The 13101-nt window shown below is 69.0% G+C and overlaps 2 protein-coding genes across 2 annotated transcripts in view; one reads left to right on the top strand and one right to left on the bottom strand.

Moving 5' to 3' along the window:
- The window catches only part of LMF2 (lipase maturation factor 2), a 12381-nt gene extending 1799 nt beyond the window's left edge, over positions 1-10582 (top strand). Inside the window, exons 2-14 of the mRNA XM_026071162.1 lie at positions 1469-1722; positions 3677-3705; positions 4145-4341; positions 4678-4856; positions 5226-5364; positions 5786-5920; positions 6202-6307; positions 6896-6992; positions 7553-7735; positions 8103-8271; positions 8673-8784; positions 9222-9330; positions 9448-10582. Coding sequence (XP_025926947.1) covers positions 1469-1722; positions 3677-3705; positions 4145-4341; positions 4678-4856; positions 5226-5364; positions 5786-5920; positions 6202-6307; positions 6896-6992; positions 7553-7735; positions 8103-8271; positions 8673-8784; positions 9222-9330; positions 9448-9795 — 2057 coding nt within the window. The 3' untranslated portion in view covers positions 9796-10582. The remainder of the gene's footprint in view (positions 1-1468; positions 1723-3676; positions 3706-4144; positions 4342-4677; positions 4857-5225; positions 5365-5785; positions 5921-6201; positions 6308-6895; positions 6993-7552; positions 7736-8102; positions 8272-8672; positions 8785-9221; positions 9331-9447) is intronic.
- A 459-nt stretch (positions 10583-11041) lies between these two features.
- The window catches only part of MIOX (myo-inositol oxygenase), a 6773-nt gene continuing 4713 nt past the window's right edge, over positions 11042-13101 (bottom strand). The window contains exons 3-10 of the mRNA XM_026071161.1: positions 12773-12853; positions 12522-12684; positions 12362-12429; positions 12147-12256; positions 11988-12055; positions 11663-11712; positions 11353-11465; positions 11042-11150 (exon numbers count right to left, since the gene is read on the bottom strand). Of these exons, the coding sequence (XP_025926946.1) occupies positions 11042-11150; positions 11353-11465; positions 11663-11712; positions 11988-12055; positions 12147-12256; positions 12362-12429; positions 12522-12684; positions 12773-12853 (762 nt within the window). The remainder of the gene's footprint in view (positions 11151-11352; positions 11466-11662; positions 11713-11987; positions 12056-12146; positions 12257-12361; positions 12430-12521; positions 12685-12772; positions 12854-13101) is intronic.

The following is a 13101-nucleotide window of genomic DNA, read 5'->3' as shown; positions in this document are numbered from 1 at the left end:
GGCGGGGTGGCCCCGGGGGGGCCCGGCACCGTGTGCGAGGCAGCCCGGCGCCGGGGGCCTGGGCAGCTCCCAGCCGGGTGCGGGGCAGCGCGGGGCACCGGGGACCGGCCTGTCCCCTCCCGGGGGACCCTTCGCGCCGGTGAGGGGCCGCAGCCCGGGGCCGGGACACGGCGACCGCTCCGTCAGGCGGCCCGAGGGGAGCTCGGTGCCCGCGCGCAACGTCGGCCCCGGGCAGCCCGAAACGCGGAGCGAGGTCYCGGGCAGCGGGAGCGGCTGTCGCCTCGCACGGCAGCGGGACGCGTGCCCAGGCTTCGGCCCTGGCCTCGAGCGGGCCGCGACTGGGTTTGCCCACGCCTCGGCTCCCGGCCACGCAGGGAAGTGGGAGCGTGCCTGCCCGGAATCGCTGCGCGTGGCCATCCCGCCGTCGCGGGGCCGAGCGAGCGCCCGGGGCTCGAGCGATGCCAGAGCGTGCTGCCACCCGGGCACGGGCTGGTGCCGGGCTTTGCCAAAACCCTGCCCTGGGGCTGCGCCGCCTGCTCTGCGCGCCGGGGCTTTCCCTCTGCCCGGGCCTCCAGCTTTCCTTTCGCAGCCCGACTCAAGGCCTGTTTTCCTGCTTTCCTGCCAGGCGGGTTGGCCCGCGGCCAGGCGAGCGGCCGCCCTCTCTCTCCGCTGCCGCGAGTACCGTGCCGAAGCCGCTTAGCTCCTCCGGGCTGGGGAGCGGGAGCCGCAGGTGTCAGCCCTTCCCCGTTCGCAGGGGGATCGCGCCCTTCGTTCGCACGGTCCCGCAGAGCAGGAGGGCCTGGCTGCCTTTTGGGAGAGGGCAGGGACTGGGGCTGCTCCGGTCCCCTTGCGCAGACCCGGCAGCCTCCGGGATGCCAGGACGGACCTTCCTGGGCTGCCCCCGGCCTGCCCCGCTCCCGCACGTGGGTCTCCGCCGCCCGCCCGGCTCCCTGCCTGTTGGAGCAGCCCTGCGCCGCGGGCTGAGCGGGAGAGCCCTCCTCTCCCTCCCTCCGGCAACTCCTCTCCCAGCTCGCGGGCAGCCGCTGAGCTCCACGTGGGCCTTTCCCACTGCCAGCTCTTTCCCGTTCGGGAGGGTCTGGCAGTTGCTCTGGGCCACGTTTACCCTGGGCAAAGGGCAGCGCGCAGCAGCAGCAAGCCCTGTTCCCCCCCCGGGCCGGAGACCGTCCTGGGGCAGGCGTGCTCCTGGGGGTGTCTGCGGGAGCCCCTGCCCCTTGGCGTGGTCGCACTGGGGTGCCCGGTTCTGGGGAGCGAGGGGTGTTAGGAGCTGGGAGCAGCGAGCAGCGCTGCCGGGGGCAGCCGGGGAGCCGGCTGTGCCAAGGGGCCGAGCCCCTGGCGTGTCCGAATTGGTGCAAGAGGGACTGCGTGGGGCTGGGGCGTCCCGGAGCGGACGCGCGTCCTTGCGGGGAGCTGTGAGCCCGCTGTGACAGTCCTTCCCTGCCCTCCGCAGGGCTGTACGGGAAAGATGGCATCCTGCCGGCTCGCAAGGTGCTGCGCGTCACCGGGAAGGGGCTCTGGGAGCAGCTGCGCGACTTCCCTACCCTGCTGTGGCTCAGCCCGCACCTGGGCCTGGACACGGAGCTGGGCATGGAGCTGCTCTGCCTCGTCGGCGTGCTGGCCTCCTTCGGCGCCATGGTGTTCGAGCCGCTGCAGGACAGCCTCACCTTCGCCCTGCTCAGGGTGCTCTATCTCTCGGTCTATCAGGTACGGGCGCAGTGGGGCGAGGGGGGCTCGCAGCACCCTGGGGGGGCCAAAGCCGGGACCCATCGGGGCAACGTGCTGGGGCTTTCTCACGTTAGCTCTCCCCCGGAGCTCCTGACCACGTTCAGCTCCCCTCGCCTGCACGCTCTCAGGGCTGGGGGCCGGTGCTGGCTGCTCCCCAGCCCTCCAGCTCTTGCAGGGAGATATGCCTCCATCTCAGCTCCCAGACCTTCCCTGGGGCAAAAAGCTCCCAGACTTGCCGAAGGGCCTGGAGCCAATTCCTACAACGCTGTGACTTGGCAGGACGGCTCAGTCCTCTGCTTGTCTGTGGCCTCACGAGGCTGTTGCTGAGCGAGGCTGCTGGGGCGCCCGGTCCCTTCCCTGCTCTTGTGGCAGGTTTCACAACGGCTCGGTGCCACCAGCCGCAAACCCTTCCTCCCGCAAGCCGTTTGCATTTGCTGCACGGGCCTGGCGGCTCCGGGCTGAGGAGTTGGGTGAGTCAGAGAGGCAGGAGGCTGCACGCAGGCTGCTGGGGGAGGAGGGTTTCTCTTCCTTCTGAAACCGGGGGAAATAAAGAGAAAACCAGCTGGGCTTGGAAATACCTCCCGGGTCAGGCAGCTGTGTTAACCCCAGGCGTGCTGCACGGGAGGAGCTCTCCCAAGGTGCTGCCTGGCAGCTCGGCTGGAAAGCAGCCCAGGACGCTGGCTGCAGCTCTTGCTGGTCTCCTGCTTGCTGGGGCTCGGGAATGGTCCCTGTCACGGCAGCGACAGCTGCAGGGAACACGGTTGGGAAGCGAAGTGGCCAGTCTGAGAGATGGGTTTCTCCCGAGGTCGGGGGCTTTCCTGGAGCGAACCGGCACTGCCACTGCAGCGCCGTCACCCTCCCCTGCCCCGTCCCCTCCGCCTCGCTCACGGCCCGAGGAGGGGCAGGGTGGGAGCCCGGGCTCCGGCTATGACTCACTGCCGTCCCCAGCTGCGGCAGGCAGAGGAAGCGGTGGCTGCGCAGAGCCGGGAAGCCCTGGGTAATGGGCGGCCCTGTGGGCTCCCATCTGCAGGGACTCCGTCTGCCCAGTGCCGCTCTGTCGGAGCGGGCAGTCCTGCTGGTGTGACCAGGGCCGCCCCGAGGGTGCCGCGCCGCTCTGGGAGTGCAGCGTGCTGCCTCCTCCCGGCCCCAGATGTGCCAGGCCCTAACCATTCCCTTTTAAGGTGACGCTGGAGAAGAAAGTCCCTTTTCCTGCCGGAGCTCCAAGCCTCCCTCCCCTCCGAGAGGCCCTGACCCGTGCCTGCGGCGCTCCGCGCTGGGTGCCAGCGGGCTTTGCAGCCTGGTTTGCTGTCGAGCGCTGCTCTGCCAGTGCAGCGCTCCCCTCTGGGCCTGGCAGAAGCCTCAGCAGGCAGGAGGTGCAGAGCCCCGGCGCTGGGAGCACCCAGGGAGCAGGGCTCCTCTGCAACCCCACCGGTCCTGACCTGCAGCCGGGAGCTCCCCAGACAGCCCCCCATCCTTGCCCSCTCCCCGCCTCCCTCTGCTTGCCAGGAGGTTGCCTTGAGCTGGCAAGGCGATGTCTCCGTGCCTGGAGCACAAGCTCCACGCGCTGGCGCTGAGCCCGTCCTGGGCTGTGGTTCCTGGCACTGCTGCCTCGCTAGCACCTCTGCCCTGGGAGCATCCYCTTCCTTCCTCCCTCCGCCCCGGGCAGCGGCAGCCTCCGCGGCGTCCTGGTTCAGCAGCGTGCTGAGGCCGCAGCTCTGCTTGTTGGCTTTGGCTCGTGGCCAGTCAAGGGAAAGGAGCTGCCGTCGTTGCTGAGAAAGCACTCGGGAGAAAGTCACGGCTGCCCCTTGGCCTTCCTAACTCCCTCTCTGTAGGGTGGGAGTTGGGAAGGGTCCAGGAGCGAAGCGTGTGAGCGTCTCTGCTGCACGGAGCCTCCCAGCCCTGCTAATCTGCTCCGTGCTCCCTCTCTCCACAGGTGGGACAAGTGTTCCTGTACTTCCAGTGGTAAGTGAGCCTCCAGCATGGCATTCCCGATGGGCCTGCCCCTCCGGAGCTGAGCATTGGTGCCATGTGGGGCGCGTGGCAGTAGGGAGCAGCCTCGTGGTTCAGAGCAGGGCTCGTCCCACRCTGAACACAGCTGGRGAAACCGTCTTGCCCTGTCGCACCRCTGCAGCCGGGCCTGGGCCCTGCRAACACGAGGTCTGCGCACRCCCCGGGTCCTTAGGGGGCTGGGAATGGTGGGCAGGAGGGTTGTGTCCCGTGGGGGCACCGGTGACCCGGCTCGCTGCCTTTGGGCAGGGGGGCGGCAGGCCAGCCAGCTCGTTGCCACCCCGCGCCAGCCCCTGGGCTCTTGCTCCCAGCGCAGCCGTGGCAGGGGCTCGTCGGCCCCGAGGGTGCGGACTGGGGGAGCAGCAGCGAGGGACCGTCTGGCGTTGCCCCGCAGGGACAGCCTCCTGCTGGAAGCGGGCTTCCTGGCCGTGCTCGTGGCCCCGCTGCACCTGCTGAAGTGGCGCTCCACGGCCTGGCGCGCCCACGACAACGTCACCTTCTGGCTGGTGCGCTGGCTGCTCTTCCGCCTCATGTTCGCCTCCGGCGTGGTGAAGCTGACCAGCCGCTGCCCCACGTGGTGGGGGCTCACAGGTGAGGAGCGCGGCGGGCTCGGGGCGGCCACGGGCCTTGGGATGCCCCGCCGCGTGTTGCGAGGCAGGGCGAGCAGAGGTATTGCCCTGCGCGTCGGGCCGCGGTTCCTCTGCCCCGTAAGTAGCTTTGGGTTCAGCTCTGCAGGCAGCGCCTGCGGCTGCCCCTGCCCTGCCCTCGGGGCTGCTCTGGGCGGCTGCTACGGGCTTCGGCTCCTCCGCGCAAGCACGTGCTCAGCACGGGTCTGCGTGCGGGCTCTGCCTGCTCCAAGTTGTGTTCCTGCTGCCGGCCTCCCACGCACCTCTTCGCACCCCTGACCGTCTCCTCTTCCCTCCCCAGCTCTCACCTACCACTACGAGACCCAGTGCATCCCCACGCCGGTCGCCTGGTTTGCCCACCAGCTCCCCGTGTGGGTGCAGAAGTTCAGCGTGGTGGCCACCTACATCATCGAGATCGCCATCCCGCTGCTGTTTTTCGCGCCCATACGCCGCCTCCGGCTCTTTGCCTTCTACAGCCAGGTGTGCGGGCAGAGCTGGTCTCTCCGTCCGTGCAGGGCAGAGGAGGGTCTGGTTTTGGTGCGGTCCCCGCTGCAGGGATATGCCATGGGGTACCCCACTGTGCTCCCTGGAGGAAGGGGGAGATGGGCCCGGTCTAACAGCCAGGCAGGCATCTTGCCGTGCGCTGCCTTGCAGACAGGGACCCTCCTGGGGTGCTTGCAGCTGTAGGAGCCAGGCACGGGGATGGCTGTGCTGCCGGTGTCTGGGTTCCCCTGGGTTGCTCACGACCCTTGCAGTTGGGGTGCTGGATGCCTGAAGGCCTCTACCCCCAGGTCACAGCAGTCACCTCTGCACTGCGACACCCCCAGCCCTGTGTTTGCTCTTCCCCAGGTTCTGCTGCAGGTCCTCATCATCCTCACRGGCAACTACAACTTCTTCAATGCGCTCACCATCGTCCTGGCCTTCTCCCTGCTGGACGAGGAGCACACGGGGCGCTGGCTGGGGCGCAGTAAGARGAGACATGCCAGCGGTGAGTCCTTGGGCCTCTCGGCTTGCACCCCGTTTGGGGAGATGGGGTCCCCTCTTTGCCATGCCTGGGATGGGGCAGGGGACAGGCTGCTGTCACTGACAAACGCCGTCCGAGTCCAAAAGTGAGGGGTGTCCTGGCTGCGCCTGTGTGGGCTGCTTGTGGCTGCCCTGTGACTTGGTGTTGTAAGAGCCACCTTGTGCTGTCCTGGGGCTGGGGTTTGTGCCCATGGGGCTCTTGAGCTGGGGCAGCTGCGAAGCAGCACGCTGGCCCCTGGTGATGGGATGTGCTCTGAGCACTGCCTGGGCACCTTCGCCCGGCGTGGGCGCTTGTAGCGCGGTTTGCGCTCCTTGCAGCAGTGGGTCGGGCTCCCCAAGGCCCCCGGCAGCTCCTGGCGCTCACTTCCCCCCTCTCTGCCCTGCAGCCTGGCCTCCCGGCCTGCGGTCGTTCCTCTCCACACTGCTGGAGCTGACTGCCTACGGCTTACTGGTCTACTGGAGCGTCCACTACTTTGGCTTGGAGATCAACTGGGAGAAGAAACTGCTGGACACCAAAGTGGGTATGTCACGGCCATGCCTCCCGGGGGGCCCTGGCAGCCCTCGCCCTGCCCCTGCAGCCAAGATGACCTCTAGCAGAAGTCACCTTGACAAAGGAGCTGCCAGTCCGTTGTCCCCGTGGCCCAGCAGCAGCGTCTGCGCCAGGCCGCTCTCGTGAGCGCAGCCGTGCGCATTGCAGGACCGCTTGGCTCCTGCATCCCCCGCCGTGGTTCTTGCTGTAGGAGGGGGTCCTCTCTCGTGACCGGGTGCTCTCTGACCCCATGGGTTTTATCCTCYGCTCTAGCCTTCACGTACCACGAGTTCACCAAGTGGCTGCAGGCAGTGACTCTGCCCCTGGTGGGGCTGGGCTTCCTCTCGCTGTCCTGGGAGATCCTGTCTGCCATGTACAGGTGAGCAGCCGTGCCGGCGACGGAGAGGGGTGCAGGGTCTCGTGCCGGGCAGTTCTGCTGCGTCTGGAGGAGAGCAGCAGAGCTGAGCGGGAATGGGGCAGCCGGTCCCTGCGTGGCTGGGGTGGCCTGATGCCGTTTCGGGTGCCATCCCCCAGGGGTGCGATTGGAGCTGGGGTGCACAGCATGCCTGGAGGGACGCTGGGATCCCGCTGGTGCTGTGGGTGCTGACGCAGGGTGCTTGGCACCGGGCGAAAGCGGAGGGCTGGATCCCGGCGCTCTGTGAGGGTGGGTGGGGGTCCCTGGCTAAGGGCCTGCTGGGAGAGTTGGGGAGGGTTTTCCCCTGCAGAGTTAGAGCCCTCTGCAACATGAGCAGCACTGAACCGCGTGCGGCTCACGGCGGGAGCCCTGGACTGGCTGGGAACGCAGGGATGGGGCTGGGAGCTACCCCCCTCTGCCCTAGAGGTGGCCTCAGGTCTCGCCCCCCCCAGCGTGGCAGCCAGCTGGGAGCTGCCTGCCCCCACACAGACGCGGAGTTAGGGGTTGTGCAGCCCCGAAGCAATGTGCTCTGACCTGTCTCCTCGCTCGCAGGTGTGTCTGTGTCCGCGGCTTCCTCTTGAAGCTCTGGGCCACGCTGCAGTGGGCTGTCTTTGCCACAGCGGCCATGGGGATGTTCGCCATCAGCCTGGTGAGTGGGCGGGAAACGTCTGGGGCAGGGAGGGCAGGGACAGCAGCGCTGGGCTGTGCGCRAGGCCGGGGAGACGGGGCAGCGGAGTCGGGCCTCCCTGCTTGGCCTAGCGCTGGGGAGGCTGGAGAGACGGCAAAGGCTGGAGGAGAGCACGGAGCTGTCTGGCCGTGCCGTACGGTGGGATACCCGCTGCAGACTGTGAGCCGTAGGTGATCCTGCGGTCCCCGTTCCCCCACCACCTCCGGACGTGAGCCAGCGCCCTAACCAAGCCAGGCCACGGGGCCGGGGTAGTTCTGCGCGAGAGAGGCAGGGCAGCAGGAGCTCTGAGCTGTGCCTGCTGCCAGCCAGCTGTGACAGAGGTGGTGTGGCCAGTCCGGGCCTGGCCGCAGTGTGTCGCTGCTGGGCCACGGAGCAGCTCTCCTCCCTGCTCCTGGAGCACGCGTGTGCCTTAGGGTATCAGACGTGGGAGAGCAGACTGGCCCCCCCCGGGTCTCTCGGATCCCTGCCCAGCTCCCTGCTCCATCTGTAGTGATGCAGCCACCCTCTCTGCTGCTCCCCAGGTGCCCTTCACCTACATAGACTACGAGTCGAATGGCAAGCTGTGGCCTGGCATCCACCAGATGTTCAACGCGGTCGAGCGCTTCCAGGTGGTGAACTCCTACGGGCTCTTCCGCAGGATGACGGGTGTCGGGGGGCGGCCCGAGGTGGTGCTGGAGGGCAGCTACGACAAGCAGATATGGACGGTGAGCCACCGTTTTCACGTTGAAGGGTGAACTGTGGGCAGTCGTGTGGGGTGCCTGCAGATAGCCACTGGCAGGAGCAGAGAAATCGACTCCAGCAGGGCCAAACATCCCTGTCCTCTCTGCTTGGTCCCCACTGGGGCATCTGGCTATCATCCATGGGGTGGGATCCTTCCTCTGGAAGGAGCTGGTACCCTCTGGAGATGAGGGAGATGGATCTGGAGGAGATGGCCGTTCTGCTCCCTCCAAGACCTTGAAGGTAAAGGAGATCCAGGCCTGGTGGCTCAGGTCTAACCCCCAGCAGTGCCAGGCCTGAGTGCCTGTCCCTGCTGCTGGAGGCCCCCATCCCACTCTGCTCCCTGTCCCACAGGAGATCGAGTTCATGTACAAGCCGGGGAACCTCAGCACGGCTCCCCCCGTGGTCGCCCCGCACCAGCCCCGCCTCGACTGGCAGATGTGGTTCGCGGCCCTGGCGCACCACAGCAGCAGCCCCTGGTTCACCAGCTTTGTCTACCGCCTGCTGCAGGGCAAGAAGGACGGTGAGTGGAGCTGAGGGCTGCTGGGCGGGTGGTGCTGGGAGCTTCCCCGGGCCTGGCATGGCGGGACAGGAGCCAGAGGCAGCCCAGAGCCTCAGACCAAGCAGTCCTGCTCCGTCAGGGACCTCCATCCTGTGCAGTGGCAGGCCTGGAGGAGGCTGCCTGGAGTGAGCGGGGCTTTGCTGATCCCCCAGGAGCAGGCTGGGCTGTGTCCACCCCGCCTGGAGGGCTGTCGTTGGCCAGTTGCCGTGGGTCTGCCTCTCCAGGGCTCCCTTGATGCCTTTCCCTGGGATCGAGGGGCTGCAGGCTGCCAGGCTCCAGCCCAGCAGCGGGTTGGGGTGTCTCCCCGCAGCAGGGTGTGCGGGGCGGCATCCTGGAGCCCTGACGCTGTGTGTCTCCGGTAGTGATCCGCCTGGTGCAAGCTGACGAGTCGAAGTACCCCTTCAGCTCGCAGCCGCCTGTCTACATCCGCGCCCAGCTCTACAAGTACTGGTTCACAGACGGCACGGAGGCAAGGTGAGCAGGGCCAGGACCCGGGACGYGTGGCTCAGTGCCTTGCACCACGCTTGCAGCCCGGTGCCGGGAGGAATTTTATTCCTCTGGTATCTGAAGCTGACGTGACGATGCATCAACACCCAGACAGTGCAGTCACTGGCACTGACTGTGCTCAGACAGCTGGAGTGTGACACCTGAATGCGGGAGCTGCTTTTCACCCAGCTAATGAGCTCATCAACTCAGTGTGCACCTGCAGGTGGGCAGTGGCTCATCAGGCGCTGTGCCCTGAGCCCTCTGCTCTGGGGCAGCTGCCTGGACCGCAGCAGGCCTGGGTGCAGTGTGGGGAGGGAGGCAGGAGCCCTGGACGGGCTCTGCGGGCAGAGCTGCCCCCTTCCTGTGCGGGGAGGAGGGCAGGGGGCTGCGCCTGGGACTCGGCGCTGAGGTTGCCTGTCCCGCAGGGAGGGGGCTGCGCCGTGGTGGCGGCGACAGCATGTGCAGGAGTTCTTCCCCACCGTGTCCCTGGGCGACCCCACGCTGGAGAGCCTGCTGAACCAGCACGGGCTGAAGGTAGGGCCTTGCGCCACGCYGTGAGCGCACGGCGCTGCAGCCGGGGTGGCGTGGTGCCACGCTCTGAGCCCCGTGCACGGCTGAGGGGCAGCCCTGACCGTGCTCCTGCCCCCACAGGACAAGACACCCCTGAAGCGCCCCATGGACACCTTCCTGCCCTGGATCCTGCAGTCCGTCCGTGAGCACAGCCGCCCCTACTCCGGCCCCGCCGTCCTCTGGTCCCTGTACCTCATCGCAGCTACCATTTGCCTCTTGCGGGCTCTGGGCCGCCGGCCCCAGGGGGGCACACCCCCTGGTCGCCACAAAGGCCCCAAGCGGGGGGACCCTGCGGACCGAGGGGGCAACGAGAAGAACGGGCAGGTGAGGAAGAAGGAGGCCARAGAGGCGGAGGAGAAAGCCGAGGGCCGTGGCCGGGGAGGAGGCGAGAGCCATGCCGATGGCCTCCGCAGCAAGAAGAAGAAGTAATGCCTGGAGCCGCCGGCCCAGGACCTGTCTTCCAAGCACTGACTGCCGTCACTGGCTCTGGGCCCCGCTGCCTCCCCTCTCCCCAGCACTGTGCTCGCAGGGCAGCCGGATCCCATCTCTGCCGCAGCCTCCGTCCCCGGGGTAGAGGTCCCTGCCCTCCTCCGTGCTGGCTGGGGCGCAGCAGGTAACACCCGCCCCGGCGTCAGTTTGCTGCTCTGTCCCCCGCCGGTGCCTTCATGCACAACGCGGTCATCGCTCACGGGCGGCAGCTGCCCTGGGCCGGCCGCTCTGGCCCTGCAGCCGGGCAGGAGAGGGGGCAGGCTCCAACGCAGCCTTGCAGCGCTTGGAGAGCGGTGACTGATCATCCTTTTCCCTGTGCACCCAGCTTCCCCTGGCTGGAGCTGCGCCTCTGCCCCTGGCACCTTCCTCGGTCCCGCCGTGGGCTGTGCCGTAGCGCGAGGGGCAGCAAGCGCAGCGGGGCGCTCTGCTCCCGTGGGAGCGGCRGCAGGGAGGCTGCRGCACGGCAGCACAAGGTCTCCTGGCTCCACTGTACACAACTGCCCCCAGCCCTCTCTGCTGCCTTAACTGCCCCTGCCTGGCTGCTTCCCAGCCCGTTGCTCGGGGCGGCTCAGAGCTGCTGCCGTGAGCGGTCCTGCGGCGCCCCGGGGAGCCGTCTCTGCCCACCTCCCCCCGGCAGGAGGGCTCTGCCTGTAAYGTGCTTCCCATCAGCTCAGCGGTGAGCACAGAGGTTTCCTATAATTTTCTAAATAAAGCCTTTGACATTCCAGTCCCGGGCCTCTCTCTGGGGCCGGAGGGGCCGGGGTGTTGCACAGGGGCCTCTTCCTGCCCCGGTGCTGCCCTGCAGCTCTTGTCCTTTCTGCTTTGGGGCCTGGCCCAGAGGAGGGGAGAGGAGAGCAGAGCGGGGGCCTGGGGCTGCCGCCAGCGCCCCGTGCCTCGCTGGGTGCTCCCAGCTGAGCGTCATGCCCTGGGCCACGCAGTGCAACGTGGGGCGGGTGCGTGTGACAAGCAGGTTTATTCGGTGGCCCCAGCACAGCGGCACGGGTGCTCCCGCAGTCGAGATGCTGCGTGCCGCGGTGTGCAGGGCCGTTGCGCCTCCTGCCGCGTGCTCGGGGAGAGGCTGGGCTGCAGGTGCTGCCGGGGCCGGGGTCGTGCGTGGCGGGGGGCCGGGACGGGCGGCGGTGCTGGGCCCCGGCRGGTGCTCCGGGCCGAGGCGCCCGCGCGGGGCTCACCAGCACAGCTGCCCGGGGCAGTACTTGTCGATGAGGGACTGGTAGTAGCCCCTGAGCTGCTGCACGTCGGGCAGCGCTTCCTGCTTGGTGTAGAGGTCGAACTTGCTGCGGGAGCGAGGATGGGGTTAGCGCTGGGGGGCTCTGTCCCAGCAGGGCGGCCCCCAGCCCAAGCCCCCCTTCGGTCCGTGGCCCCCCGGCTGCCCTGCCCTGTCCCCCCGCAGCCCCTGCGCTGCAGCAGCAAGGGGAGAGCCACGTGCGCTGCCGCTGCCCCGGGCTCCCTGCCCGGCGGACGGACGCACGCACGCACTTGAGCTCCTTGACCCACGGCAGCATGCGGAGATCCTCCTCGCTGCAGAGGTGCATGTAGTCGCCGTGCGTGTGCCAGGGGTAGAAGGAGTGGAAGCGGATCATGTAGAAAGCCTGGAGGGGGACGAGGCTGTGCCAGCGCGCCRGGGCGCTCCTGGGCACCGCAGCCGGACGAGCCGGGGGGACAGGGAGGAAAACAGCCCTCTTGCCCTGGAGCAGGGGGCCAGCGCCAGCCCCGCTGCCCTGGGTGCGGGCTCAGGGCTGGGTGGCGTCGGCACGGGGTCCGTCCTGCACCCCCGAGCCCTGCTCACCTCCTTGGGCAGGGAGAAGTTGTTGAATTTCATGACTTTGTACATGTACTCTGGGGAGAGAGCACGGGCGTTAGCCACGCGGGCACGGCAGCGATCCCAGCACCCTCCCGGCGGCACCGCAGGCTCAGGGTGGCACCGGCCTCGGTGCCGTGTGGTGGCAGCTCCGTTCAGGACACCCGGAGCTGCTGCAGCGGCCGGAGCAGCACGTACGTCGCCGCAAACTGGGGCAGCACCGCCCRCCCGGTGCAAAGGGCTTCCAGGCCCCAGCGCCCCCAGGGAAGCGGGAGCAGCGGCTCGGGGCGGCCCGCGCGCCCTGCAGCCTCACCGTCGTGGCCCCAGGACATGAGCACGTTCTCCAGGCCGCAGCCGGGCTGGTACATGCCGCACTCGGTGCTGGGGGAAGGAGCCGGGTCAGGGGCTCGGGCGGGAGGGGGGCCCTGCCGGCACCCCCAGCCCGTCCCCCGGGCGCGAGGCCGGGGCTCACCTGTACAGCGGGTCCCCGGTGTCGGGGTTGTCGCAGAAGGTGGAGTCGCTGAAGACCACGGATGGCTGCACCTTGCAGCCCACGGGGAAGGTGTCCCCCACGACGGCCCACTGCGGAGGGGTGCGACGGCGTCCCGCGGGCGGCCGGCTGGCTCCGGGCAGCATCCCGAGCCGGGTGCTGCCTCCCCGCGGCGCCGCCCTCCCGCCCCGGCTCACCTGCGGCTCGCCGAACAGCGCCAGCACCTTCCCCAGGTCGTGCAGCAGCCCCGCGAGGTGGAACCAGTCTGGGGAGCGAGCAGAGGGTGCATGGCCGCTGGCGGGACGGTCACCCTGCGTGGGCATGGTGCCGGCGCCGGCAGCCGAGGCGCTGCCCTACCTCTGTCCGGATGTGCCTGGCGGATGCCCTCGGCCGTCTGGTACGCGTGGTAGGAGTTGGGGAAATCCACGTCGGGGTCGGACTCGTCCACCAGGTTGTCCAGCAGCTCCAAGGCCTCCATGACGCTCATCTTGCGGAGGCGGCAGGGCCCGTACTCGGCGTGCTGGGAGGCGCAGGGGCAGGGCGGTGGGGGCGACGAACGCCCCCCGTGGGGGCCACCCGCCCYGGCGCTGCCCCGGCGCGACGGGTACCTTCCGCCGGACGAAGTCGACGGTCTGGTGCGTGTGCATCAGCGCGTAGGTGCTGTAGACCCGGTCGAGCAGCCGCCCCTGCTGCAGCACGGGGGGGGGCGGGGGGCTGCGGGAGGCGCCGGACCGCGGGGCGCACTGGACCCCCGTACGGCCCGCGCTGCACAGCCGGACCCCCGAAAGCCCCAGCCTCCTGCAGTGGGTTCCCCCGGGCCAGACCCTCCCCCCCCATAGCCAGACCCCCAGGCATGCATGGCCCCGTGCAGCCAGACCCCCAAGCACACCCGGCCTCGTGCAGCCAGACCCCCAAGCACACCCAGCCCTGTGCAGCC

This window comes from Apteryx rowi, unplaced genomic scaffold, assembly GCF_003343035.1.
Source record: "Apteryx rowi isolate R43461 unplaced genomic scaffold, aptRow1 scaffold_322, whole genome shotgun sequence".
Taxonomy (NCBI): Eukaryota; Metazoa; Chordata; class Aves; order Apterygiformes; family Apterygidae; genus Apteryx; species Apteryx rowi.
The sequence above is the reverse complement of the archived record's forward strand: the minus strand, read 5'-3'. Positions and strand labels throughout refer to the sequence as shown.